The sequence below is a fragment of the Mustela erminea genome, chromosome 2 (genome assembly GCF_009829155.1).
Source record: "Mustela erminea isolate mMusErm1 chromosome 2, mMusErm1.Pri, whole genome shotgun sequence".
NCBI classification, from domain to species: domain Eukaryota; kingdom Metazoa; phylum Chordata; class Mammalia; order Carnivora; family Mustelidae; genus Mustela; species Mustela erminea.
The window spans coordinates 41,507,749-41,532,976 of record NC_045615.1 but is presented as its reverse complement, the minus strand read 5'-3'; the positions used below and the strand labels follow the sequence as shown (position 1 = coordinate 41,532,976).

Genomic DNA, 25,228 nt, shown 5'->3' with positions numbered 1-25,228 from the left:
GTTTTGATTTTTTATTATCTGAAGTTTAGTTATTTTTGTAAGTAAATTGTTGACCCTATTCACGATCTCCCTGCCTGCAACAGTGTATCCCTCTCTTGCATTACTTCTTTTCTCAGAGTTGGACATTATTGCTTCCAAGATATAATGGGATGTGTGGTACATGTGGGCTCGAGACTTCACCTTCATCTGGTACTACTTACACTTAAAGCGATTCAACTTTAAAAAATAGGAATCAGTCTTGGCCAACATTTCATCCTTCTTTTGAGAACATTATTCTCTTGTCACACATGACCCTGGATTGTTATAGAAGACTGGTCTACATTCTGCAAGGCAGAAATATCTGTCCAGTAAATCAGGAAATAGATAAAAGGAGTCTGGGAGAATTCTGTATCCCCTGAAATACATGAGCAGGCTTTTCTTTTTTAATATAATTGCATTAATTATAAGAGTAGGATTAATAACAGTTTGTATATAATTTTCAATCTTTTAAATAATATTATATGTAGAAGGAAAAAATGGGTCAAATTTATATTCATTCACTAACTTACAAAGGAAATAGTAGCCTAGGACAGGTTCTCTTATTTAAAATTAATCTTTGCTTAAAGTAACACGTTTAGAAATTTCTCTTAAACATGGATTTTATTCATTTGAGTAATAATGAATGTATTTTTAAAATATTTTATACATCTACTTGAGAGAAAGAGAGTGTGTGTGTACACAAGCCTGCAAGAGCATGGGAGAGGGGTAGAGACAGAGGGAGAGAGACAAGCAGACGCCCAGCTGAGTGTGGAGCCCTACCTGGCTGGATCCTAGGACCCTGAGATCATGATCTGAGCTGAAGCCAGACACTTAAACAAGAAGCCACCCAGATGCCCCATGAAGATATTTAATACTGTGTAAAACTGGTAGCTGTAATCGCCCAGTGGAAAAAACAAAATCAAAGTCTAGTTGTTTGACTTGCTGAGAGTAAAAAATCTAAGAGGAAATAATAATCCTCCCTGATACCAGTCTCATGATTAACATAAGATATGCTATAAAATTAATATAAGGAGAAAAATGAAAAATTATTTTAAAACATGGACAGTGAAGCTATCTTCTGTCAATCTTAAATCTAGGACAAATATTGAATGTATAAATTATTATATCAGTGCCTATACAATAAATCATGATATTCTGCATCCATAATAATTGTATTGCTTTTATATATTCTTGCATAGTTGCAATTATATTAATTTTTCCACATCATTATTCAAGAAATTAATAAAAATAATGTTTAAAATATTAGGAAAATAATTTGTTACTAGAGGACATGTATCTATACTATACCCAAGCAGTCGTAACCATATCCATCTACCTTTCCCTTTTCATTTAACTTCCTCATTTCTGTTTCTCCTTTCACGGATACATATCTTGGTCAAAATACCCCTCAATAAGGGTGGCTCAGTGAGTTAAAGCCTCTGCCTTCAGCTCGGGTCATGATCCCAGGGTCCTGGCATGGAACCTCGAATCAGGCTCTCTGCTCAGCAGGGAGCCTGCTTCCTCCTCTCTCTCTGCCTGCTTCTCTGCCTACTTGTGATCTCTGTCTGTCAAATAAATAAATAAAAGTCTTTTAAAAAAAAATACCCCTCAATACCCACAATACTCATAATACCCCTGTGACCCTCCCCATTCAGATCTTCTCTGAATGACTTCCATGCATGTTTGTGCACATGTTTGTGGTCATTAGTGAATCTTCCCTGTGAATCTTCCCTGGTCATTAGGGAATCTTCCCAGTGAATACTCCCATGAACTATCTATTGAGATTGTCTGACTTCAGCATATACTTTGTGGTATGCAGCTTTGTCCATGCTCAAAGACTAAAGCTTGAAGGCAAAAAATCTTAGGGGAAAAAAATAACATCTTGATACCAGCCCTCACGATTAACATAATATGTGCTGTGTATAGACCTCTTGCTTTCTACACCAATTTTGCACCCTGGGCAAACAGTTTTGAATTTTAAGGCTGATGGCAGTATGCCAGTGCTGGGGTTGATGCTATAGCAAAGAAACTGGAAGGATGATTTTGTGCGTTAAAATGCAAGTTTCACCATGGCATAAGTCTTCTTCAGCTGTCAATGAAACAGTGGGGAAAATCAACTTAGGATTGGCGGAAGCCCGTTGCTTATATTTAGGGCATCATTACCACTGCTGACACTTGGGAAGACAGACCAGTCACTGTAAGGATGGTGGCTGGAAGAAACTTTGGCTAGACTCTAAGCAGAGCTTTTTGAAGAGGGATTGCTAATATACAGCACTAGACATGCTTGCCCATAAGGACCGTGGTCAAGGATATGCTTTTAACCTTTCATCCATGATGTGTATTTAAAATGCCTTTCAGTTTTACAAGGACCCCTATGGGGCTAGATTAGTGGTATCAGGATAAACTTACGGTTTTTGGTATGTAAAGATAGACATGGAAATAAATATAGATTACAATGTATGTCGGCATGAATATACATGCGTATGTGCATACACTTTTTTTTTTTTTTTCTGTCAGCCGAGAGGGCCTAGGAGCAGTTGTAATGAATTTCCCAAATATCCAGATTTTTATTTCTAAATATCATTCTACACTAGGAGTAACAAGGGCTGTGTGGATAAATGGTTAATTAAGGATTGGAGTAGGAAAGAAAAGATAAGCTCGGAACACCTTCTGGTGGCAAAAAGTGGAGAAATGTTCAAAGAATGAGAGAAAAATCCAAAGAATACACAAGCCAGTCTGAAGGAGCTCCCGCAAGACAAACTTGTAATAATTTGGCCATCAAAATAAATAACATATTAATGGGTTATAATCCACTGGATAAGAATACGATGAGGTCCAAAATAATATTAATAAGTAGGGGAGAATAGAAAGCTTTTCCTTATGATAGAAATCTAATTTCTTACTGTAGAAAGGATGATGAAAATAGGAAAATTAACATTTGGTAGTATTTTGGATTCCTAGACCAAGTTTCAATGGGGCAAGATTGGAGTACAGTTTTCATTCAACACCAACAATTCTCTGAACACCAAGTTCAAATGGGTATCCTACAATTCAACTCAATTCTGACACCATCTACCTGGAGATAACAAACCAGAACACAAAAACCTAGAGATAGATACAGGTTATGGGCTCAGTTCTACGGGACTATTCCCTTCCACCCCTACATCAGATGCTAGTCTAAAGCTTAGTTTATTACCTGTACTTCTGATTGATTGGTTATAAGTGAGAATTTCCCATAATTCCTTCCTTGGGTTTGACTGATTTGCTAGAGCAGCTCACAGAACTCAGGAAACCCGTTTATTCACTAGATTACCTATCTGTTGTAAAAGGATACAACTCAACAATTAATCGAAGAAGAGATGCATAGAGCAGGGTGTATGGGAAGACACTGGAACTTCTGGGCTCCTTCTAGGAGTGGCAGTCTCCCTGCATCTCAAGGTGCTCACCAACTTGGAAGTTCTTAGAACCCTGTCCCTTGGAGTTTTTAATGGGGGCTTCATTATATAAGCATGGTTGATTAAATCACTGGCCATTGGTGACTGATTTAACCTCTAGCCCTTCCCACTCATTGGAGGTCAGGGGAATGGGGATGAAACTTCGAACCTTATAATTATATGGTTTGTTCCTCTGATGGCAACCCCCATCCTTAGGTGATCTAGAGGCATTACAAAAGTCGCCTCATTAACATAACAAAAGGCATCTTTATTGCTCTCATCACTTAAGAAATTCCAAAGGTTTTAGGAGCTTTGTGTCAGAAATGGAAGGAAGACCAAATATAATTCTTATTATCAATCACAACATCCCAGGCAACAAGCTTGGTAAGAACTGATTCAAGCAATGGATGCTAAAACTGTGTTAGAAAGTTAGACATCACCAAGACATAGAAACAGTCCCAAGTGAACAAAGTTAGCATCACTAGCATTAGTGCCTTGCAGGCTGAGACCACCGGGAACACACCTGTACTGAACAAGCTGGGATTATGAATGGTGGTGGTAAGGAAGAATGCACCCCATGGGAAACCATGAGGCAGTCCAGTGAGAGGGTGTTAGGTAACTCTGGAGATGGGTAAAGAGAACAGTTCTGGATCAGAAGCTATCAGGAATTGTGGACAACCCTATCACTGGCTACCTCCAGAAATCTTATGCTGAAGGAAGAAAGGATGGGCTGAAGAGAGAGCTGCAATTGGCAAAACAGCCACAGGCATACATATTTTAGCCAGGAGAAAGAGAGGATTGGCCATTTGTGCAATGATGACAGAGTTCATTGCTTTGTCTGCATTCAGACATGATAAGGGAGGGGTCTTGTCACAAGGTCCCAGAGTGGCCTTGACGAATATTGATGTTCTGTGAAGTAGTTTATGTTCAACACAAGAACGCCAAGGCCGAGCTCCGGGTGCCAGTGTCTCTCCTAGCAACCCCAAGGCCTGGCCTGTGGCATTCTCAGATGCCAGGTGTCAGGGACTGCTTTTCTCTTTCCCGATAGTAACCCATTAACCAGAATTGACTAAATCAACATCACGCGCCTCCTGATATAAAAAGGAAAACAAATAGTATTCTTGTGGCATTTCAGCCAAAAATGCATACCCTAATCAAGAGAAATATCAGACACATATGGGTCAATATGCTATAAAAGAGTGGGTCTGCGTTCCTCAAAAATGTCAATGTTGTGAAAGAAGTGATTAAAGAATTGTCCTAGATTAAAGGTAAGCCAACTCTAACAAAGCACTGCAATCAATGAATTGAAATTTTCTTTCACAATAGCAGACATTACTAGGGTAATTGGCAAATCCTAAATAAATTTGTAGTTTAGATCACTGTAGTGATGTTAATTTTCTGATTTTGATAATAATACCATGATATTTAAGAGAATGTCTGCTTTTAGGAAGGACGTTGAAGAATTTAGGGATAAAGGGGCATCACATCTACAACTTACTCTCAAATAGTTCAGAAAAACATATATATATATGTGTGTGTGTGTGTATACAGAGAGAGAAAGGATAAAGCAAAATTTGGAAAATCTGGGTGGAGAATACATGAGAATTCTTTACATAATTTTTGCAACTATTTGTAATTTTATCAGAGGTTGAAAGAAAATATACCATCTCTTCCCTTTTACAAATGCTTTTCTTTTTTGAGTAAAGGTTATCTTGCATGAGGGTGAATTCAGCCTTGGTGTTTCACTCACTACATTTTTTTTTTTTTTAAAGAGAGAGGGAGCATGAGCAGGGAGGGACAGAGAGAATATTAAGCAAGTTCCACACAGAGCCTGACACAGGCCTTGATCTCACAACCCTGAGATCATGACCTGAGCCTTAATCAGGAGTCAGCAACACCAACTGAGCCATCCCGGCACCTCTCACTCAGGGCCTTCTTGAGTAAAAGATCTATTTATATGTGTATTTACATCTAAATCTCCTTTCTTAATTTTCTATGTCTATAATAAAGCTGGCATGAGGTTTTCTTGGGAGGAAACCACTTCCTTTTTTTTTTTTTTTAAAGATTTTATTTATTTGACAGAGAGAAAGATCACAAGTAGGCAGAAAGGCAGGCAGAGAGAGGGGGAAGCAGGCTCCCTGCTGAGCAGAGAGCCCGATGTGGGGCTCGATCCCAGGACCCTGAGATCATGACCCGAGCCGAAAGCAGAGGCCTAACCCTCTGAGCCACCCAGGCGCCCCAGGAAACCACTTCCTTTAGCAGCCCTTTTGTGGCAAAAATTTTTATAGTTCATCTTTTCTTAATTCTATAGATATGGATTGTTAGAAACATATGTATTGAACTTTGTGTTGAACAGTTCTCTTGGTGGTGGAAGCACCACCTCACTGAGGAGCAATCCACAGGTAAGTTCCTAAACCCTGAATGACCTCCCTGTTGTGTCATTTCCATGTGTTGTTGACATTAGCCCATATCAACAACATTCTATGAAATATAACATATGCACTAATACTACAGAATTTCCCCTTCAGAATGAGGAAAAACCTAGGAGGGAAGGCTCTTTGGAGAACTTGATGCAAAACAGTTATCTTCATTATGAATGTTGCTTAGAAAACTTGCATCTCAAAATTGAAGAAAACAGTTCATATATGATTGCATCTTGAAGTAAAGAGTAGTTGGTATTCTGTAGACTAAGGAAAGCCATTATTTGAGGCAAGTAAAATTTGTATATATTATCGTTGTCTAGAACCAACTGAAGCCATCCATGTACTATGGAACTGGGTTGAAGTATGCCAGCGTCATCCTAAGAAGGAAGTCAAATCAGTAACTAGTTCAGCCCAGTGTATCACTTAGTCTTAAAATTTGCTTATTACTTTGAAACACTGCTATGTTTAGATCATCTTAATGATCATTGATAACTAGTGGTAGCTATGTAATTTTTTTTTAAGATTTTATTTATTTATTTGACAGAGAGAGATCACAAGTAGGCAGAGAGACAGGCAGAGAGAGAGAGAGAGAGAGGAGGAAGCAGGCTCCCTGCTGAGCAGAGTGCCCGATGCAGGACTCGATCCCAGGACCCTGAGATCATGACCTGAGCCGAAGGCAGCGGCTTAACCCACTGAGCCACCCAGGCGCCCCAGCTATGTAATTTTTAATAAAAGTGTTGTTACAAAATCTGTGTAGTGGGAGTTTCTTGTAAGTTCTCACGTATATATGCACGAGTCATCTTACCAGGACTCCAGTGTCAACCTCACTGAGCCCCATTAACTTTTGTCAATGACCTGGGGTTTGGCAGAATTGCAAAGAAGAACAGCTTCAAACAAGGTGGTTCTCAAGGTGTGAGGGCCACTTACCTGAAAATCACCTGGGGTGCTCGTTAGAATGAAGCCTCTGGCCACCTCAGACCTGTTCATTTGGAGGCTCTTGAAAGGAGGCTCCAAGGAAGTGATGCTGAGGTATCTCACATGGGAAAAACATTCTCAGTAAAACTTGCCTGAAAGGAAATTTGTAACAGCAAGTGTACTTTATACTCTTTTAGTTCTTTCATATTTCTTACCACATCGAATACTTAGTATCTCAAACATGAGAAACCATTGAAATGATTTTATTTGATCTAAATTTTAGGAGGCTAAAAGTACATAAATTATCCTAAATGCAGCTTCTCTGTAGCTCTGCTCTTTTTCAGTCTATCACTTGAATTATCTGAGGCTCATGAAGCTATTCTTTCTTATTTTTTAATTTTTTTTTATTTTCAGCATAACACTATTCTTTTTTTTTCACCACACCCAGTGCTCCATGCAATCTGTGCCCTCTATAATACCCACCACCTGGTACCCCAACCTCCCACCCCCCTGCCACTTCAAACCCCTCAGATTGTTTCTCAGAGTCCATAGTCTCTCATGATTCACCTCCCCTTCCAATTTACCCCAACTCCCTTCTCCTCTCTAACACCCCAAGCCATTCTTAAGCTTCTGTTATCAGTTAAAGGAAAGAAGTGGAAAGTTGCTAAAAACAACTCACCTGTTCAGCTGTGCTTTAGTCTAAGCCAGTAACCTATGGGATGAGGATAAGCAGAAGGAAAATATATCTGAAATTAAACTCATTTTCTTCCTTCCATAAACCTGTTCTTATTCTTCCCTTCCTCCTCTTACTGTTGGTCCAGTTGCTCCAGTAAGGAACTTGAGAGTCATGCCTGGGCCCACTGTACTCCCCTTACCACTCCTACCACCCCCAATACAACCAGGTCACCAGTCTTGGCAGTTTGTCTCCAGAAATATCTTTCATCTTTTTAACATGCCCCTCCATCTCATCCCCCTCCCCACATCTTACTCTAGCTCTCTTCCCTGGACCACGACATGGCCATCCAACTGGTCTCTGCCTCCAGTTTCTCTCCCTTCTCCCTTCAATCCATTCTGCATCCTGCCTTCAGAATTACCTTGGGGAAAATCATTCCTGTTCTTGTAAGCCTGCACTGGTTCTCTGCTGCCTCTGCAGTGAAGCCTGAAGTCCCAGCAAGGCATGGGAGGCCTTTGCAACCTGGACCCCACAAAGTGCCAGTGGAAGTTCTAACCTCTCTGAGAGAAGTGTACACCTTATATTCTAGTAGAACTAGCAAATTATACCAAAGGCTTTTTAAAAAATCTTGCCTTTATTCATGCTATGCCTTTGCCTGTCCTCTTGGCACCAACCAAGTTCACCTGTGTACCTGGCAAACTCTCATTGGGGTCTTGACTCCTTGTGGTGCAACTTAGGTGCTTCTCCTTCTCTCACTGTTCTTGCCCCAATTAAAAATGATTGTTCCGGGGTGCCTGCATGGTTCAGTGGGTTAAGACCTCTGCCTTTGGCTCGGGTCATGGTCCTGGGGTCCTGGGATCGAGTCCCGTGTCGGGCTTTCTGTTCAGCGGGGAGCCTGCTTCCCCCTCTCTCTCTGCCTTCTTGTGATCTCTCTCTGTCAAGTGAATAAATAGAATCTTTAAAAAATAAATAAATAAACAAACAAACAAACAAATAAACAAATAAATAAAAATGATCACTCCCTTGGAAGTATCCCAGCACCGTTAGTGCCTGTGACTGTTCAGTGCACCACACTGAACTATGGAAGTTTTATTCAGGTCTTTCTGTTCCCTACCTAATGGCTCTGTGTTTCATTAGGAAGGGTACTAAATCTCATTTATTGTGGTATTTCTGGGTGCCCACACAGAACTTGAGACTCACCTGGAGAACAACATCATTTGTTGAAGTGGATTAGAGATTAGAATTCTCCCATCCCCATTTCTAGAATTTTCTACTACCCTATGGGATCTTTGCTGCCTCTTGCAAATTTTCCTGCATGCTATGGGCAATCAATAGATTGTTGAATGTGTTCCAGAAAGAAAACTCATTTCTTGAGTTCTTACTAGGTCTTAAAGGAACATATACATATTAATTTTTTTTTAAAGATTTTATTTATTTATTTGACAGACAGAGATCACAAGTAGGCAGAGAGTCAGGCAGAGAGAGAAAGAGAGGGAAGCAGGCTTCCTGCGGAGCAGAGAGCCCGATGCGGGGCTCGATCCCAGGACCCTGAGATCATGACCCGAGCCGAAGGCAGCAGCCCAAACCACTGAGCCACCCAGGCGCCCCACATATTAATTTTTTAATCCTTACAACAACCTTATGAAGTATCCATCATTTTTATTAGCATTCTCATTTGAAAGTGGAGATAACTCAGACCAGAGGAGTTAAACCACTTGCCCAAGGTCACATAGCTATGAATAAAAGAGCCAGGATTTAAACCCAGGCAGCCTGGCTACAGAGTAGGCATGCTTGAACATTCATCCCATTTTCATTCTCATTACATGAGAACTATGGACAGTCAACAAATTTGCCTAGCCCTTTCTTTTGACCCATTGGTCTGATCCAGGCCCCCTGGGGTTCTTAATTATTTGGGATAAACAAATATAGGCTTTTTCAGAAATAGGCAAATATTATAAGTATGTACATTTCATCTAATCCATTTGGCTATAAAAGCATGGAAACATTTTATTGATATGTACAATTTTTGGATATATAATCTGTAATTTAAAATTATTTAAATATAACATAAATTATGTTAATATTTCATTATTTTATGACATTTGCAATTTTATAAATTTGACATTTGGCTAATGAAAAAATACCAAAATGTATTACTTACATCTTTCTCAAAAAGGTATGGATGGAATTTTAGGGTCAAAAGGACTTTGAGGTTCACTCAGAAAGATGACTCTATATCCAACATAATACAATTTTTATTTATTTATTTTTTAAAGATTTTATTTATTTATCAGAGAGAGAGGGGAGAGAGCGAGCACAGGCAGACAGAATGGTAGGCAGAGGCAGAGGGAGAAGCAGGCTCCCCGCCGAGCAAGGAGCCCGATGTGGGACTCGATCCCAGGACGCTGGGATCATGACCTGAGCCGAAGGCAGTTGCTTAACCAATTGAGGCACCCAGGCGTCCCCATAATACAATTTTTAAAATGCAAAAATAAACTTTTGGGACTTCATCAAAATCAAAAGCTTCTGCACAGCAAAGGAAACAGTCAAAAAAACAAAGAGGCAACCCACGGAATGGGAGAAGATATTTGCAAATGACAGTACAGACAAAAGGTTGATATCCAGGATCTATAATGAACTCCTCAAACTCAACACACACAAAACAGACAATCATATCAAAAAATGGGCAGAAGATCTGAATAGACACTTCTCCAATGAAGACATACAAATGGCTATCAGACACATGAAAAAATGTTCATCATCACTAGCCCTCAAGGAGATTCAAATTAAAACCACATTGAGATATCACCTTACACCAGTTAGAATGGCCAAAATTAACAAGACAGGAAACAACATGTGTTGGAGGGGATGTGGAGAAAGGGGAACACTCTTCCACTGTTGGTGGGAATGCAAGTTGGTGCAGCCTCTTTGGAGAACAGTGTGGAGATTCCTCAAGAAATTAAAAATAGAACTTCCCTATGACCCTGCAATTGCACTACTGGGTATTTACCCTAAAGATACAGATGTTGTGAAAAGAAGGGCCATCTGTACCCCAATGTTTATAGCAGCAATGGCCATGGTCGCCAAACTGTGGAAAGAACCAAGACGCCCTTCAACGGACGAATGGATAAGGAAAATGTGGTCCATATACACTATGGAGTATTATGCCTCCATCAGAAAGGATGAATACCCAACTTTTGTAGCAACATGGGCTGAGTGAAATAAGTCAAGCATAGAGAGTCAATTATCATATGGTTTCACTTACTTGTGGAGCATAACAAATGGCATGGAGGACATGGGGAGTTAGAGAGGAGAATGGAGTTGGGGGAAATTGGAAGGGGAGGTGAATCATGAGAGTCTATGGACTCTGAAAAACAATCTGAGGGATTTGAAGTGGCGGCGGGTGGGAGGTTGGGGTACCAGGTGGTGGGTATTATAAAGGGCACGGATTGCATGGAGCACTGGGTGTGGTGAAAAAATAATGAATACTGTTATGCTGAAAATAAATTTTAAAAAAATTTAAAAAAAGGAAAAAAAACAGGAATAATCTTGAAATATTAACCAATAAGATTTAAGGTTTCTCAGCTAATTCAAATAAATGTAACTTCATAATAAAATTGTAAGTTTTAGGTAAAATTTAAGTGGGAGTCCTATTTAATGCCCACTGTGAACTTAGTACACATACGAATACTTATTTTAAATCAAGAATGATGCATTTCTAGATAATATTGTTAAAATGAGGTTGTTTGAAGTCACGTTTTTGGTCAATAATCTTGGCAATACACTTTTCTTTTACAATATCAATAATTACTCTTTTTTATTTATTCTTCCTGAGTTTGGCATCCTGAGAAAAGAAAAAAAATTGATAGCTATTCTACATTGAAAGATTAAATAAGTAGAGAAAAATCTTGAAGATTTCTTCTATTTAATCTATAAAGTAAAATACTGGCTAAATAATAATTATAATTACCATTATTATTATTATTATTATTATTATTATTATTTTTGAAGTAGACTCCAACTCACAACCTTGAGATCAAGACCTGAGCTGAGATCAAGAGTTAGAGCCAACCAGACATCCCAAACATCTGGTTAAATTATAATTGTCATTTTTTCTTTTGAAAGACAAAACCCAGAAATTGTTATTTGAATAACAAATGGTACAGTCATAAAAGACATACAGTAGTCCCCCTTATCTCCTGGAGATAGTTTCAAGACGCCCAGTGGATGCCTGAAACCACAGATACTACCAAACCCTGTATATGTTACATTTTTTTCCTATACATACATAACTATATAAAGTTTAATTTATAAAATTAAGTGCAGTATGAGATTAACAATGACTAATGAAAAAACAATTACGACAATAAACTGTAACAAAAGTTATGCGAATGTGTTTTCTCTCAAAATATTGTACTGTACAATATTGTATCCACCCTTCTTCTTCCTCCTCTTATGATGATGTGCGAGAATAAAAAGCCTACCTGAGGAGATGCAGTGAGGTAGAAGACATAGACATCGTGATGTAGTGTTAGTCTACTAATAACCTTCTGAGCGAACGTATGTCAGGAGGAGGATCATCTGCTTCCAGACTGTGATTAACAGTGAATAACTGAAACCAAATGAAGCAAAACTCAGATGCGGGGTGGGCGCTGTAGGAGAAAATCTGGGTCCTCTCATCAAAAGTATAAACAAGGGCTGAAAGAGCCATCTTTTGAGGAAACAGTTTAGATTGTCATCTTATATTTGACTTGGCAGTGAGGCATGCAGGATGACTATTTCTAACTATTGCTAGATTGAATTCTAGAAAGTTCAGAACACGAAGAGTCAATGAGAATCATCAGCAGGGAAGGTACTGGATGCTGTCACCACTTTTGTACGTGAGTTGACAGGACATGAGTTGAACCAATTTACTTAGAATTGCAAAGTAGGTTGTGACAATGTTTTGGGTGATATTGGACTGAATGTAGGAAATTTACTAATGATGTCAAGGATGTCGAAGTTTGGCTAAATCTTTGAGCTTGGCATCAACATCATTCTATAATGGGTGCCCTATTGGTATAGCCTGCTGACTGACATGGAATCCTGAGGTTCACAGTATGGCTGGTTTGGTTACTTACCAAATAATCTCACAGGCCACTCCCATGCCAACTGCAGGCCTCCATTCCCAGGTTCCAGATGCATTTAAGATTCTGATTTTCTGGATGCCATCTGAGCCATAAAGGTCAGAGCCAATGGGGATGATGCCCTTCAAGGATACCACTGAAAAATATCAGGAACCCTCCCTTCAAGATTAGCATCTTCCAGAATTAAATAATAGAGATTAAAAGAAAAACAGGAAAAGAGAAAGTGTAAAAATGTAAGTGTTAGAACATGAAATAGTTATGACCAAAGGGCAAATATCCTGGTTTATTCTTTTTGAAAGTAAAACTAATTGAACATTAAAATTATAGTGATTTCTGATTTAAACTTCTATTGGATGAAAACAATTACACAGGTTTTTAATTCATCTTTAAAGAAAGAGCTACTGAATTTATTTTCTGTGTTAATTCTGTGTGATCCAAGTTCAATTCCACTCATCTGCTTTTTTTCTTTTTTTAAAGTGATCTCTGCATCCAACCTGGGGCTTAAACTCAGAACCCAGAGATCAAGAGTCACATGCTCTACTGACTGAGCCAGCCAGGCACCCTCCACTCATGTGCTTTCCAGGTAAAGAATGGGTATAAATAAAATGCAAGTAATCCAACTTAATGGGAAGTCACTGTAGAGGGCAACCAGGATAAAAATCAGTGAACTTAATTCAAACATGAAGGTTTTTGCCTATAGAGAACACAAATAGCCTGGTTCTTAAAGAGAGAGCTGTCCACTTGGACGTCTTCCAGTTAAGAAGTTTGTGACAATTTCAAAATCAAGTTTCCCTTTTATTAATAGTTGTTTGAGCTGTATAGGTATGAGTCAGCTTTAGCTGAACCACACTGAATTTTATTTTAGTGTGAGCTAAGAGTCCAATACAAAAATACCAGAAGGATATACTTCCTTCCTTCCAAATGCAGTTTAGAAATCAAAGAGGTATCATTCTTTTCAAGAACATACCAATTATATATATGGCTACAAAATACTGGTGAAGCGGTGTATAGTTTCTATACAATGAAACATACATAATCAAAGGAACCCGTGATTATCAGCACCAACTGCTACCAAACTTTTGCCCTGTCTCTCCTGCCCTTTTTATGGAATGACTACTTCACTGGAATGATTTCTCTCACTTTTTTTTTTTTTAATTCAATGAGGCATTGCATTGTTTAAAGCAGTTATTGTGAATCCTACTTAGATTTTCTAAGTACTGGACAGTGATTTATCTTCTTTCTCTGGCAATTACTCCCTGTGAAAATTCACCAAGAACAATGACGAAGACTCTCTGAAGGGCCTGGGTCATCGGATTTTCCTAAGCCCCAGGACCATTCACACTTGGAGGGTTTAGAGAGCATCTCATTCTAACCTGGCTCGACACTTTACACATGAGACCTTCTAGGCCCCAGGAGTATCAGATCTCACACACCATCAGACTGGAGCATCTAAAGCTAATCCTGATATTAAGGAAGTTTGGCCTTCAGTAACTTGTCATTATATCCTTAGAATGTTTATGCATTTACAAAGGATTTTTGAAATATAGTGAATAACATAGCATTTATCACTGTTCTCAGTACTTAGCATTACTGGTGATCGCCAATACTGTTCTCTTTGGGTGACAGCAATATCTCATTCCTCTGTATATTTTATATATGAATACAGTGTTGGTATATTTATTTGCCTTTCAAATATGCAACCAAAGACTATTGCTACATTTGCTTTTGTTAACAAATCTGGGTCACCAAATGTTCATATTTACTATTTACATATACATGTTTACATTACATTACATATTACATATTTACATATTTACTATTGCCTTACCATGACAAGTTAAAATTGAAAGGAAGCAAGCGGAAGTTACTAAGAAGTCACATAGTTTGCCAGTTATCGTATTTTGAAATGAAATGTGTTTTACATGTTGTGGGGCATCTTGGAATTTTTAGTCATTCCTTGGTATTATGTCATTTGATCATTTCAAATATGGACCTCTGGGGGTTTTGCATGTCTCGAGAGTCATCTTCGAAGAAAAGACTGGCCTTTATCTCTGTTCTTATAAATTATAAACGGCTTTATTGGTGGTGAGCAGCTGGAGGAGCAGAGCTCTGTGGAAGCTTCCGAATCTCCCCAGTGTGATTCTCCCTAGGCCCACTGTCTACTGACTGTCCCTCTGTGGTTACACTCAACTCCAGAACAGTTATGTGCCTACTTTCTGCTCACCCAGGAGGGGTCTCTGAGCAAAAGCATATCTTTTGTCGACACTGCATTCTTGGATAGCTGTGCTGTTACAGCGAAGAGGAAAAGCACCCCTGCCTTACTTTGATTCTCTGAAGAATAATGCAAATCATATTATAGACAACATGTCATGTTATGAATGTTGGTATAGTGATGCAGTGTTTAATCCTCCAAGCATCCCTTTGAAATATTATTTTAGAAAGATGACATTGAGGCTCAGAGATGACAAGTGACTTGTCTGAATTCATTTAGCTGTAAATGGCACTATAAGGCCTAAACTTGGGATTTTTGCCTCCTTCCTCCATGTCACAGCTGCCTCAACCTGGTATTCATTTATATGAAGATTACTTACTTGAGTCCTGATTCTTGATATTAAATACACATTCTTGGTTTTTTGATCAATCTTCTTATTTTATGGTTAGCAAAACAAAAAAACAAGTAAACAACAACAACAACAAAAAACCCCTAAATCCTCTCTGGTTGGAACTGCAGCCTTTAATCTTTCTAAAGACAATAGGCAGGTCTGAGGCCCTCATACTAAGGTGCTGGCCAACCAGGAAGGAAGCTGGGGGAAGGAAGTCTTCCTCCCAGGAGGTAACTGATTACTAACACTCTAGTTAGGTAGCACCCAGTGTGGAATCTCCATGAAAAGGAATCTGTTCTTTTTCCCCTGCTTCCAGAGGAAAGTGCACAAAGCCTTTATTCTCCCCACTCCCTTAGAATTAACCAGTTAGGGCTTCTGTGTTCATGGGGCCAGACCTGAACATTTGTAAGTAAAATCAAGGCAGAAGGATAGCTCAGAAGAAAAACAAATGGTAGGATTATCATTATTTATGTGTCCCCAGATTTAATAATCTTAAAAATCTAAGAACAACAACAAAATCATGCTAAAGAAGGGCAATAATTTTGATGCATGAAGTTTAGAAAACCAAATTCATCAGGCTTAGGGACCAGGGGAAAGAAGGTGTAAGAGGTGAGAAGTCTGGGATCAACTAGGTTCTGCTTCTGAGCCCATGCCCCTGAACAAAACCCTGAACACCTATGTCTAAGGAGGTGGAACTACATGGCCACTCAAGTGCTAGGGCCTTCCTGGTGAGGGAAGACTATTAACCAGAATCTTCATCAGACCTTCCTCACCACTACAGGAAAACAACTGATGCTAAAAATTAAACCCCCATGGCACTAGAGAAGCAGGGAAATGAGGTCCAAATTAAAAAGAAAAGACATGGGATCTAAGTTTAGGGTTAGGTAGTTCATTGAATTTCCAAGGCAAGCATAAGCACCAGCCGCATAGCAGGTACTTAATAAATGAATGGATGACAGGTGGACAAACTGATGGAAGGTCAGTCCTTCCCCAGTGGTGATGGACCTGGGGGCAAAGAAACCTGTAGAGGAGTCCTGATCCACACCAACACAGTGATGGAAGCAAAATTATAAGCCTTTCTTCCTGTGTAAAATGAAGATGATAATTCACAGGGTAATGAGGATGAAGTGAGAAAAAGCTCACTTCAGGGCCCAGCACATAGGAAGCACAGAATTTTGTGATCATATTCTCTACTCTAAAGACCTCTCTGAGGAACAAGGAGGCTCCAGATGCTAGAAGTTTGCAGGCAGGAAATTTGTTAGCCTTCCACATTTCCAGTGGACTCTGCACCTTGTCTCTGAGAGTGGGACCTCTTTCTCCTGGGACCCATGATGGGCTCCCAGGGACCCAAGGGTACCAAGATGAAGCCCACAAGTTAGGTGGGCTTTATGAGGCCCGATTTCAACCCCTTTTGCACAGAAACCTAGCACAGTCTTGGCCTGTACCGCTGGGAGAAACGGGCCCAGACTTGAGAACTACAGGTGGGGTTGTTCTCACTCTCTACTGGGAGGATAGGGAAGTGGTAACTGAGGCCAGAGTTCGTGAACCTTTCAGTGAAGTCTGTGTGTTGACCAGAGAAGCCTCAGCTCTTTTAGAATTCCCAGGCCAGACCTGGTGACCCATTCGAATGCATTCAAGGCATTTGCACATGGAGACTTGTTGAAAGTAGCTGACTTTCATACAATCCGGAAAACAAGAGATCTTTCTAGCAACCCATGGGGATGCTCCTTGTTCTAAGTGAATGATTTCTGGTTTAAGGAAGGAGAAATTTTTTTTTAAAGGATTTATTTATTTATTTTAGAAAGACAGAGACAGTGCGGGGCTGGGGAGGGGCAGAGAAAGAGCCTTAAGCAGATCCCACACTGGGGTTGGATCTCAGAACCCAGAGGTTACAACCTCAGCAGAAACCAAGAGTCCCATGCCTAACAGACTGTGCCACTCAGGCACCCCCAAGGAGAAATTTCAAACATCAGATTTTTCGTGGGCCTTTCCTTCTAACAGCATTTTCCCTTCCCAGTTTAACTAATATTGATGCAGTCTATTAGTGGGAATGTGACTATTAGCATATAAACAAATTTTTGAAGTGTGCCTCTAAGGGAGCAATCAGAAACTGACTGCTCAGTCACAAAAAATATATACAAGTCTAAGAACGTTGAGAGTTGCCTTTTGTAAAGTAGGGTTACCATGGGGAGAGCAAATCAGTTGAGCCCTCAAGAGCTCATTGGAGGACGCTGCATTTTTTCAGTTGAGAAGCTGCCTAATCTTCCCTAACCACTCCCCGCTTAAGAGGTCTCAGAAGACTTCAAAAACACGGCAAATGGAAATGTTCTGCAGCCTCCTTTGGGTTACCCAGGGCCGAATTTCCTCAGGCGGGGCAAGGGAAACGCAAATCAGCTTGGCACTGCGTATCTTTAACAAAACCCCTTGGGAATGAGGCTGTTGAAGGTCTCGAGGTGATTTCTCCCTAATATTTTTTGCTCTGAAAGAGTTCTCTGTAGTTCTCCGTACTTTTGTCTGCGCAAATTTCCCAGGTGGAGTCAGTCGTAGGCGTTAATAAGCCGCATTAGTGACCACCAGAGACGGAAATCGCTAATTACTAAGTCCCCTTTGATCTCCCCCAGCCGTTTGGCTCCTGACACTGGAGGTTCCGGCATCTACGCTTTCTTAGAACTGTACCAGACTAGAGTGTTCAGACGTGCGATCTGCAGTTTAACGTGTGCGCTGAGATCCGGATCAGATTTTTAAGAATGTCCACAGACTCCCCAGATTTTAAAATCCAGCGGCTGAGCTGGTGTGCTCAGTGTGCTGAGCGTGCGGCTGGAAGCTAACAAACGCCCACGCGCGCGGGTGTTTGATTAATTTTGGCAGCTGCGTACTTCTGCGCTTTAAATTTGGGGGGGCAGACTGGGGAAATAAACGATTTAAACTTTCATTGCACTGCCTGTCTCCCCTTCTCCATCGTCTGCTTTCGATTCGGTTGCGGGAAATGGAGTTTTCTTCTCTTTGCTAGAACTCTAATGTGATTCGGGATCATTTGCAAAATGAACAAAAAAGTCACCGGCAAACGGGACGACTGGGGCAGAACGCTGATGGCAGAACCGGTGAGGGAGAAAAGGCCGGACCTCCGAGGATAATTGGGAGACCGCCTCCTCCCCGCCTGGTCTCCATGGTCCCCTTCATCTTCCAGGTAAGATGAATGGCCCTTCATCCATCATCCACAGCCAGCCTCCTCCCCCAGGCGAGCAGAGAATCTGCTTTCAGAAAAAAACCTATTAGCCCCGAATTGGGCAGCTTTGTGGAGCCAACCGAGGCTCTCTATTGTGGCCTTTGTCTGCGGAATTTAAGCATTTACATAATGCACTAGCACCGAACTCCGAGCAGGGTTGGGACTCCGCGTGCGGAGCCTGGCGCGGACTTCGGGTCTACAGCTCCCTCATCCGGCTGCTCCAGCGGACCACCCTCGCGGTTGCGCCTGGGTCACGCTGCAGGCGCTCTGGCAAGGAAAGCAGTGCCACATCCGTACTTTGCCCACTCCGGGCGGCTGCGCTTTGAAAGCCGCAAGGTCTTGTTGGGTGAAACCACACAGGGTCCATGTGACCCTGAGGTCGGAGGAATAAACTTGATATGAATCTGGCTTTCCAGGCGGTCGTTGGGGGCTTCGCCGTTTTTCTGCTGACGGTTGAGAGCCGCGCGCTCAACGGTCACTGGTGCGTCCGAGCACAGAGGCGCCTTGGGTTCCAATCGCCAGAGCGCGGGACCTGGACTCGCGGGTCTCTAGGCGACCCGCGCGCCAACTGAGAGCAAAAAGGATTCGGGCATATAAAAGGGAGGACGAAGACCCGCTGCGCGTGGGACTAGGTCTCCGGGGAATTTAGGAAGGAATCCGCATGCTTTGGACAGGCGCACGCTTCGCAGAGGAAATGCAAACACTTTAGTAAGCCGAGGTCTCTGGGTATCCAACCCTTTAGAGGGAGGTGGTTCGGCTCAGAAATCTCGCCAGAGGGGACTTTTCCACCGAAAACTTTCTCCCAATCCAGACAGGTGCAGAAACTTCTGCCCTGCAGTGCCTCCGCCACTGCTCTAAACGACCGCTTAGAGGATGCAAGAGGTTGGGTCGCGAGTGCGAAGGGGGAACCTGCATCTGGAATCGGGTCTCCAGGAAGAACACCGCACCCAGGGGGCCCGCCAGCCCCCTTCCAAAGAACCCGCGCGCCCCTCGCGGCAAGCTGCGCTGGTAGCCTGGGCCCAATCAGCGCTGTCGTAGGGTCTGTGACGGCGTTCGGCCCCGCCCCCTTGACTGGGATAAAAGGCCTCAGAGAAGGCTTCAGCCCAGAGCTCCGCCCGCGGCCCTGCGCCCCGGCACGGCCCCCAGGTGGGTTTCGTGGATTGTTGCTCTCAGCGCCGGTCCCACTGTCCCCGCGGTCTGCCGCGATCAGGTCCTCATTCTTCTCAGTCCCCAGGGCGGGGCGGCCAAGCCAGTCTCCAGGATTCTCTCCTTTCCTTTTCGCTCCCCCTTCAAGGCAGCTGCAGTCCTCCGCGCACTGGGCCGCCGGCCTGCAGGTGAGCAGCAGCGCAGCGCCCCAGGCGGGCGAGCTCACCTAGCCCGGCCCGTGCGCGACCGGCTGCGGTCCTCACCCCCCCCCCCCCCCCCCCCTCCCCGCAACGCTGCCTTTCCCCTGCAGGATGAAGAACCCGATGCTGGAGGCGCTGTCCCAATTGCTGGAGAAGCTGCTCCTCATCTCCAACTTTAAGCTCTTCAGTTCGGGCACCCCGGCCGAAGACAAGGCGAGGAATAATTTCTATGAGATCAGCTCTTTCCGCCGCGGCGACGTGCTGGAAGTGCCCCGGACCCACCTAACCCACTACGGCATCTACCTGGGCGACAACCGTGTTGCCCACATGATGCCCGACATCCTGTTGGCCCTGACCAGCGACAAGGGGCTCACGCAGAAGGTGGTCTCCAATAAGCGTCTCATCCTGGGCGTCATTGGCAGAGTAGCCAGCATCCGCGTGGACACAGTGGAGGACTTCGCCTACGGAGCCGACATCCTGGTCAATCACCTGGACAAGTCCCTCAAGAAGAAGGCGCTGCTCAACGAAGAGGTGGCGCAGAGGGCCGAGAAGCTGCTGGGCATGACTCCCTACAGCCTACTCTGGAACAACTGTGAGCACTTCGTAACCTACTGCAGATTCGGCACCCCGATCAGCCCCCAGGCGGACAAGGTACACGTGTGACTCGCCCGTGGATTCGGTGGGGACCCCTTTTCCATCTCTAACTTTTTTCTAGGCTCTGGGATCAGGGATTGAGTTACAGAATGAGTAACGGTCTCTGGTGTTCCTGAAGTAGGCCAAGTAAATAAATAGCGTTGTCCCTTGCAAGGTAACCTCAAAATGCGCTGTTAAAAAGTGTGGAAATACGGTCCCGCTGCCAGCGATTCCAAATCTACGCAGTTATTGTTGCAGAGGTCCTCAGGGTGTCCACCCAGCGTCGTTGAAATGACAAAAGGGCAGGTGGAGATGGGGGGGGGGTGTTGAGAGAAAATCTGTCGTTGTGTGCTTGCAAATTTTCCCAAGAATTGCAATCGAAGAAAGGCGTTCATCGTTTGTATTTTATCTATAACCCTGTGTACAAATTGTTGTGCCTTTAAAATTAAGGAAACATGCAGGTTTCTCCATCTGTAAGCTGCACAGTGAATTCCCTTTGCTTAATATAAAGTATCATAATTCCCAGTAGGAAGACCTCCCTGGTAGATCCCTTATTCTTGTGTCTGGCTTCAGAGAATTTATTTCCTTGGTATTCTGAATTCTTTTCCTTGAAGGCTTTAATCCCCATCTAGACTTCCTCATTGTTAGGCATCCTTCAACCCTTAGCTCCAAAGGTGGGATTGTTTATGGATTCCTCAAAGATCAAAACAATTGGTTTTCAAGAAGGTCCATTCAATGTTGTAATGTTTATGGGCACTTAAAAATAAAACCAGTATTAGCATTGACGATGATTAAATTACTCACAAATCCAAAGGGGTGGAGGAGATGGATTTTTTATTTCCTTTTGAAAACTCTTAACTTAAAGATAGTTGACTTTCTAAGCCTGCAACTGCTTTTGCAATTAGATGCTTTCTCAGTCTTTGCTGTAGTTGTTAAAGAGGTTATTGTTAATGTTCACTCTTAAGTGAAACCTGGGCCATCACCTAATGAGCTTCACATTTTAGCCTTCATGTTTAGATACTTTATGGACCAAAAGAATGAGTCCATGCAACTGATTTTGTATTGCTCCACATCTTGATGAATTTTTACACCATATGGAAAAATCTTTCTTTCATCTGTGGCAGAACATACAAATTCTATGCTTTTTATACATTGGTCTATGAAACTCCTGATAGATTATTTATAGAGCTACACCAGACTCAAGCTAGGAATTATTTTCTAAGTAAAATAAAAATATAGTTAGAGCAGTGTGCAATGATTTAAGAATCACAGCCCCAGTCCAGGCCTGATTAGAAATGAACTTCACTACATTTGCAAACACTGGCTCCAAAAGTGTACAAAAGGAAACACGCCAGATTTACTTAGGAACCAAGCAAATTATTTCTCTAAGGAAAAACAGTATTTCTATCCAGTAATTAGGAGTTACCCTTTCATGGAACACATATAGCACTGTATTCTATATTTTGACAAAAAAAAAAAAGTGCTTTTTTTGAGGTAGTAAAATATTTAGTCTGCATAAATAACTAGCTGGAGTAGTTTTTCATCTTTGGAAACTTTGTAAGGTTTTACAGAAGTAAAGAAGTGTTTTAATTGCTGTTGCTGCATAGCACCTCTTGTGAAACTGAGTTTTTGTCTCCACTTTGAATGGTGTAACAAACAATTTGGCCAGAGTAGATTTCCTGGGGGGGAAAAAAAAAAAAAAACCCATCCCAAATTTTCCAATTCTAAGAACTGTTTTTTTGAACATGCCTTGAGAGAAGTAGGTCATTAATACTGAAGGAGGACTGGTTTCTTCTTTTCAGAGATGTAAGGGATTACTTGATGCAGGGTCTGATTGCTGGGTTCTCTGTCTGTGTAGACAACTGTAAGCATAACACTGAGAGTTGTAAGTTGTCTCTTAGTTAAATGTGAGTTTATAAACACTCTGAAGAGCACTTTCCCTCATGAAAGCACTGCAACTAATTGGAAAATAAATTGGAAGAAAACATTTTGCTTTTTTGTAGTGTGAAGCTCTTTAAACAAGTGTAGAAATCATAAAATTAAGGGAGTTTTATATTACTATTAACAATTTCAGTATTTTAGAAACTATAAAGCCCTTTAGTTACTATTGCTATGCTTTATGCTTTTTCAACTCTTCTTCTTCTTCTTCTTCTTCTTCTTCTTCTTCTTCTTCTTTTTAATTGCTGGTCATGCTTTTCATTGTTAAAAAATTAATGCAAATACCCCTTTTAATTTTGGGGGTCAGTGCTCAGAAAGTGCCCTTACAGGCTTCTTCACACCTACTGGCAATGCAGGACATTTCCTCCTGTTGAGCACCACTAGACTAGAGATGCATTCTGAGCTAATGGCCAAGTGAACAAGAACAGGACAGAGAAATAAGACACTCCTTGAGAAAAATCTGCTTTTGGGGAAAGGAGTCCACAATGATTCCCTGTTTTCCTTAATTAACAATTACTGGGGAAAAAGACAAAAGGACATAACTGTATGGAGACAGCTTACTCATTTACCTAAATGCATATCTTCCCATTATTTGCCAAGCACTTTTCCCATTGTCCTGAAAACTTCATTTAGTTTGATCCTCACCACTTTAAGATTGTATATTTGGGGTCAGTGTTTTTGTTCAGCAGAAAGAGACAAATCATCTGTTTGACATGTAAGAAAAACAGCATCTGGATAACTAACAGGAAGTTTCGTATTTGTATTTGTATAAAAGTATGGATAGAGGCAACCTTACAGTCAAGGTAGCGCATTAAAATATATTGGGCTTGTATACTCTGTCCATTAAGAACTTAGAAACCTAGCTGTCCAGGACTGTATAGGACACCCTCAAAACATATACAATGTCATGTCTAGAAAAGGAGCTTAAAACTAGTATGAGTAGTAAAAGTCACACATAAAAGCAGTTCATTGATAAATTTTGCCCAGTGATGAGGTAGAGATAATTGTCAACAGATGTAGCAGTAATAATCATCACCATAATGCCTTACATTTATGCAGCATGTAGAAGAATACAGAGTACTTTTGCATTAAAGATCTCATTTGATCCTCACAACAACCTCCTTATTCCCATGGAGGAGAAGAGGGTAGTCTGGACAAGTTAAATGATTTACATGAGATTTACTGGAGCTAACAAGAGTTGAGCCAGGACTCAAACATAAGCCATCATTTCTGAGTGCATTAAATTTTTAAAGAAAAACAATTTCACATATTAGAAGAATGGTTTCCTCAGAGGCATTTATTTATCTCCAGAAGCCAATTTTATGTCACATAATTGATTGAATTTAATTTACTCAGGGAATGGGATATGACCCAAAAAATTAGACTTTCTATGCCTTTAGATTTTGAGATTTATGAAGAACATTTTCACTGGTATCATCAAATTTTCAAATGTGAGTTGTAGGAATTGAATTCACCAATAATAATAAGCTAAATTTTATGACTCAAGATTGGAGATTCCTATGCTTATGTAATTTTAGAATATGTTATTGTTATTGAAAGGCAATTTAAAATTTTAATCTTTAATCCCAAATAACTTTTATATGGTTACTGTAGTTTTCTATAAAAATTCTGTATTTAGAAATTGTCATTATGAACCTCATTGCCTGAAGCATCATTTCAGTCACTTATGGGATGTGGAACCAAGAAACCGAACTACTCACATCTTAAATTCTTTCCAAAGTCATTAAGAGAAATTCTAGTTTTTCTGTTAGACAGAAAAATAGGTGAAAAAATTATGCTTTACTATTTGGTATAGGTGATTCTTCTTAGGTTCAGCCCCTTTTCTAATATTCTTAAATTTTATTTTCTAGTTCTGTGAGAATGTGAAGATAATTATCCGTGATCAGAGAAGTGTTCTTGCTTCGGCGGTCTTGGGATTGGCATCTATATTCTGTCTGGGCTTGGCATCGTATACTACCCTTCCTGCAATTTTTATCCCATTCTTCTTATGGATGGCTGGCTAACTTCATATCCCCGTGTCAGTGTGTGTATTCTGTGTGTAAATATGTTTATATTTATAGAGCACAAGTCAGTATATGCATCGTCTAGAAAAATGTGACCTGTAACACTGTGTTCTGGATAAAAATGTGACTAAGAATCATGCAAAGTGCTTACTGTGTAAGCCCAAGAACAAAGGCTTTCTCAATCTTCAGGCAGTTCCATTTTAAAGCCCTGTGCAGATCTTGGAAACATGGCAACTTGTGATCGAAGTCATCCTTCCAAGGGAACCAGCCAGTAAGATGATGGCCACAGGAGATTATTTTTTCTCCTGTAATCATGGTTCTCCATTAGGCCTGAATTTGAAGATTAGAAGACTTACTGAATGAGCCCACTAACTTCATTGTAAATTTATTCTGTTTCATCGAAAACCTTACATTAAACTAAAAGAATTTCCCTTGTTCAGATGAAAACATATTTGGTGATGGTAAAAAAAAAAAATCTTTTTTTTCATGCATTATATATAATTCCCAATAAGTCAAAAGTATTTTTATTACTTGAAACCATGTTGTAAAGTTGGAGTTTAATGATAAAGTAACTTACTAGAACTATAGAAACCTATGTTTTCCTGCAGAAATAAGCTAGTATAGCATCAGTTGAACAAATTGATTTGGATTTACTTACCCAGAAACTTGGCATTTGTTATTTTTTTTTCCTTTTATGTGTCACTGTGGTGATATTAAACCACTCTGAGAGGTAAAAAGATAATAGGATTGAAGTAATTTGGATACTTAGAGAGTGTATGTGCCAATTAAATATGCAAATGTACACATTTACACAGACTGATGAGAGACAAACATTCTTGATTGCTTTATAATACAGTGTGGTTGCCAGA

The 25,228-nt window shown here is 40.9% G+C and overlaps 1 protein-coding gene and 1 long non-coding RNA gene across 3 annotated transcripts in view; one reads left to right on the top strand and one right to left on the bottom strand.

The window, feature by feature from the left end:
• Nucleotides 1-12,666, bottom strand: part of LOC116584419 — a 62,363-nt gene extending 49,697 nt beyond the window's left edge. The window contains exons 1-4 of the long non-coding RNA XR_004283194.1: nucleotides 12,584-12,666; nucleotides 11,948-12,075; nucleotides 7,470-7,502; nucleotides 6,803-6,942 (exon numbers count right to left, since the gene is read on the bottom strand). This is a non-coding gene — a long non-coding RNA (uncharacterized LOC116584419). The remainder of the gene's footprint in view (nucleotides 1-6,802; nucleotides 6,943-7,469; nucleotides 7,503-11,947; nucleotides 12,076-12,583) is intronic.
• Nucleotides 12,667-13,114: 448 nt separating this feature from the next.
• On the top strand, nucleotides 13,115-24,834 carry LRAT (lecithin retinol acyltransferase). 2 transcript variants are annotated; one of them, XM_032332731.1, is made up of 4 exons: nucleotides 13,115-13,172; nucleotides 18,203-18,379; nucleotides 19,875-20,415; nucleotides 24,207-24,834. In XM_032332731.1, exons 3-4 carry the CDS (start codon nucleotides 19,876-19,878, stop codon nucleotides 24,357-24,359), a joined length of 693 nt encoding a protein of 230 aa, XP_032188622.1. In that variant the 5' UTR covers nucleotides 13,115-13,172; nucleotides 18,203-18,379; nucleotide 19,875; the 3' UTR covers nucleotides 24,360-24,834. The 2 variants fall into 2 exon arrangements, with proteins under 2 accessions (XP_032188622.1, XP_032188621.1); XM_032332730.1 differs by lacking the exons at nucleotides 13,115-13,172; nucleotides 18,203-18,379 and adding an exon at nucleotides 19,511-19,564.
• Nucleotides 24,835-25,228: the final 394 nt, after the last annotated feature.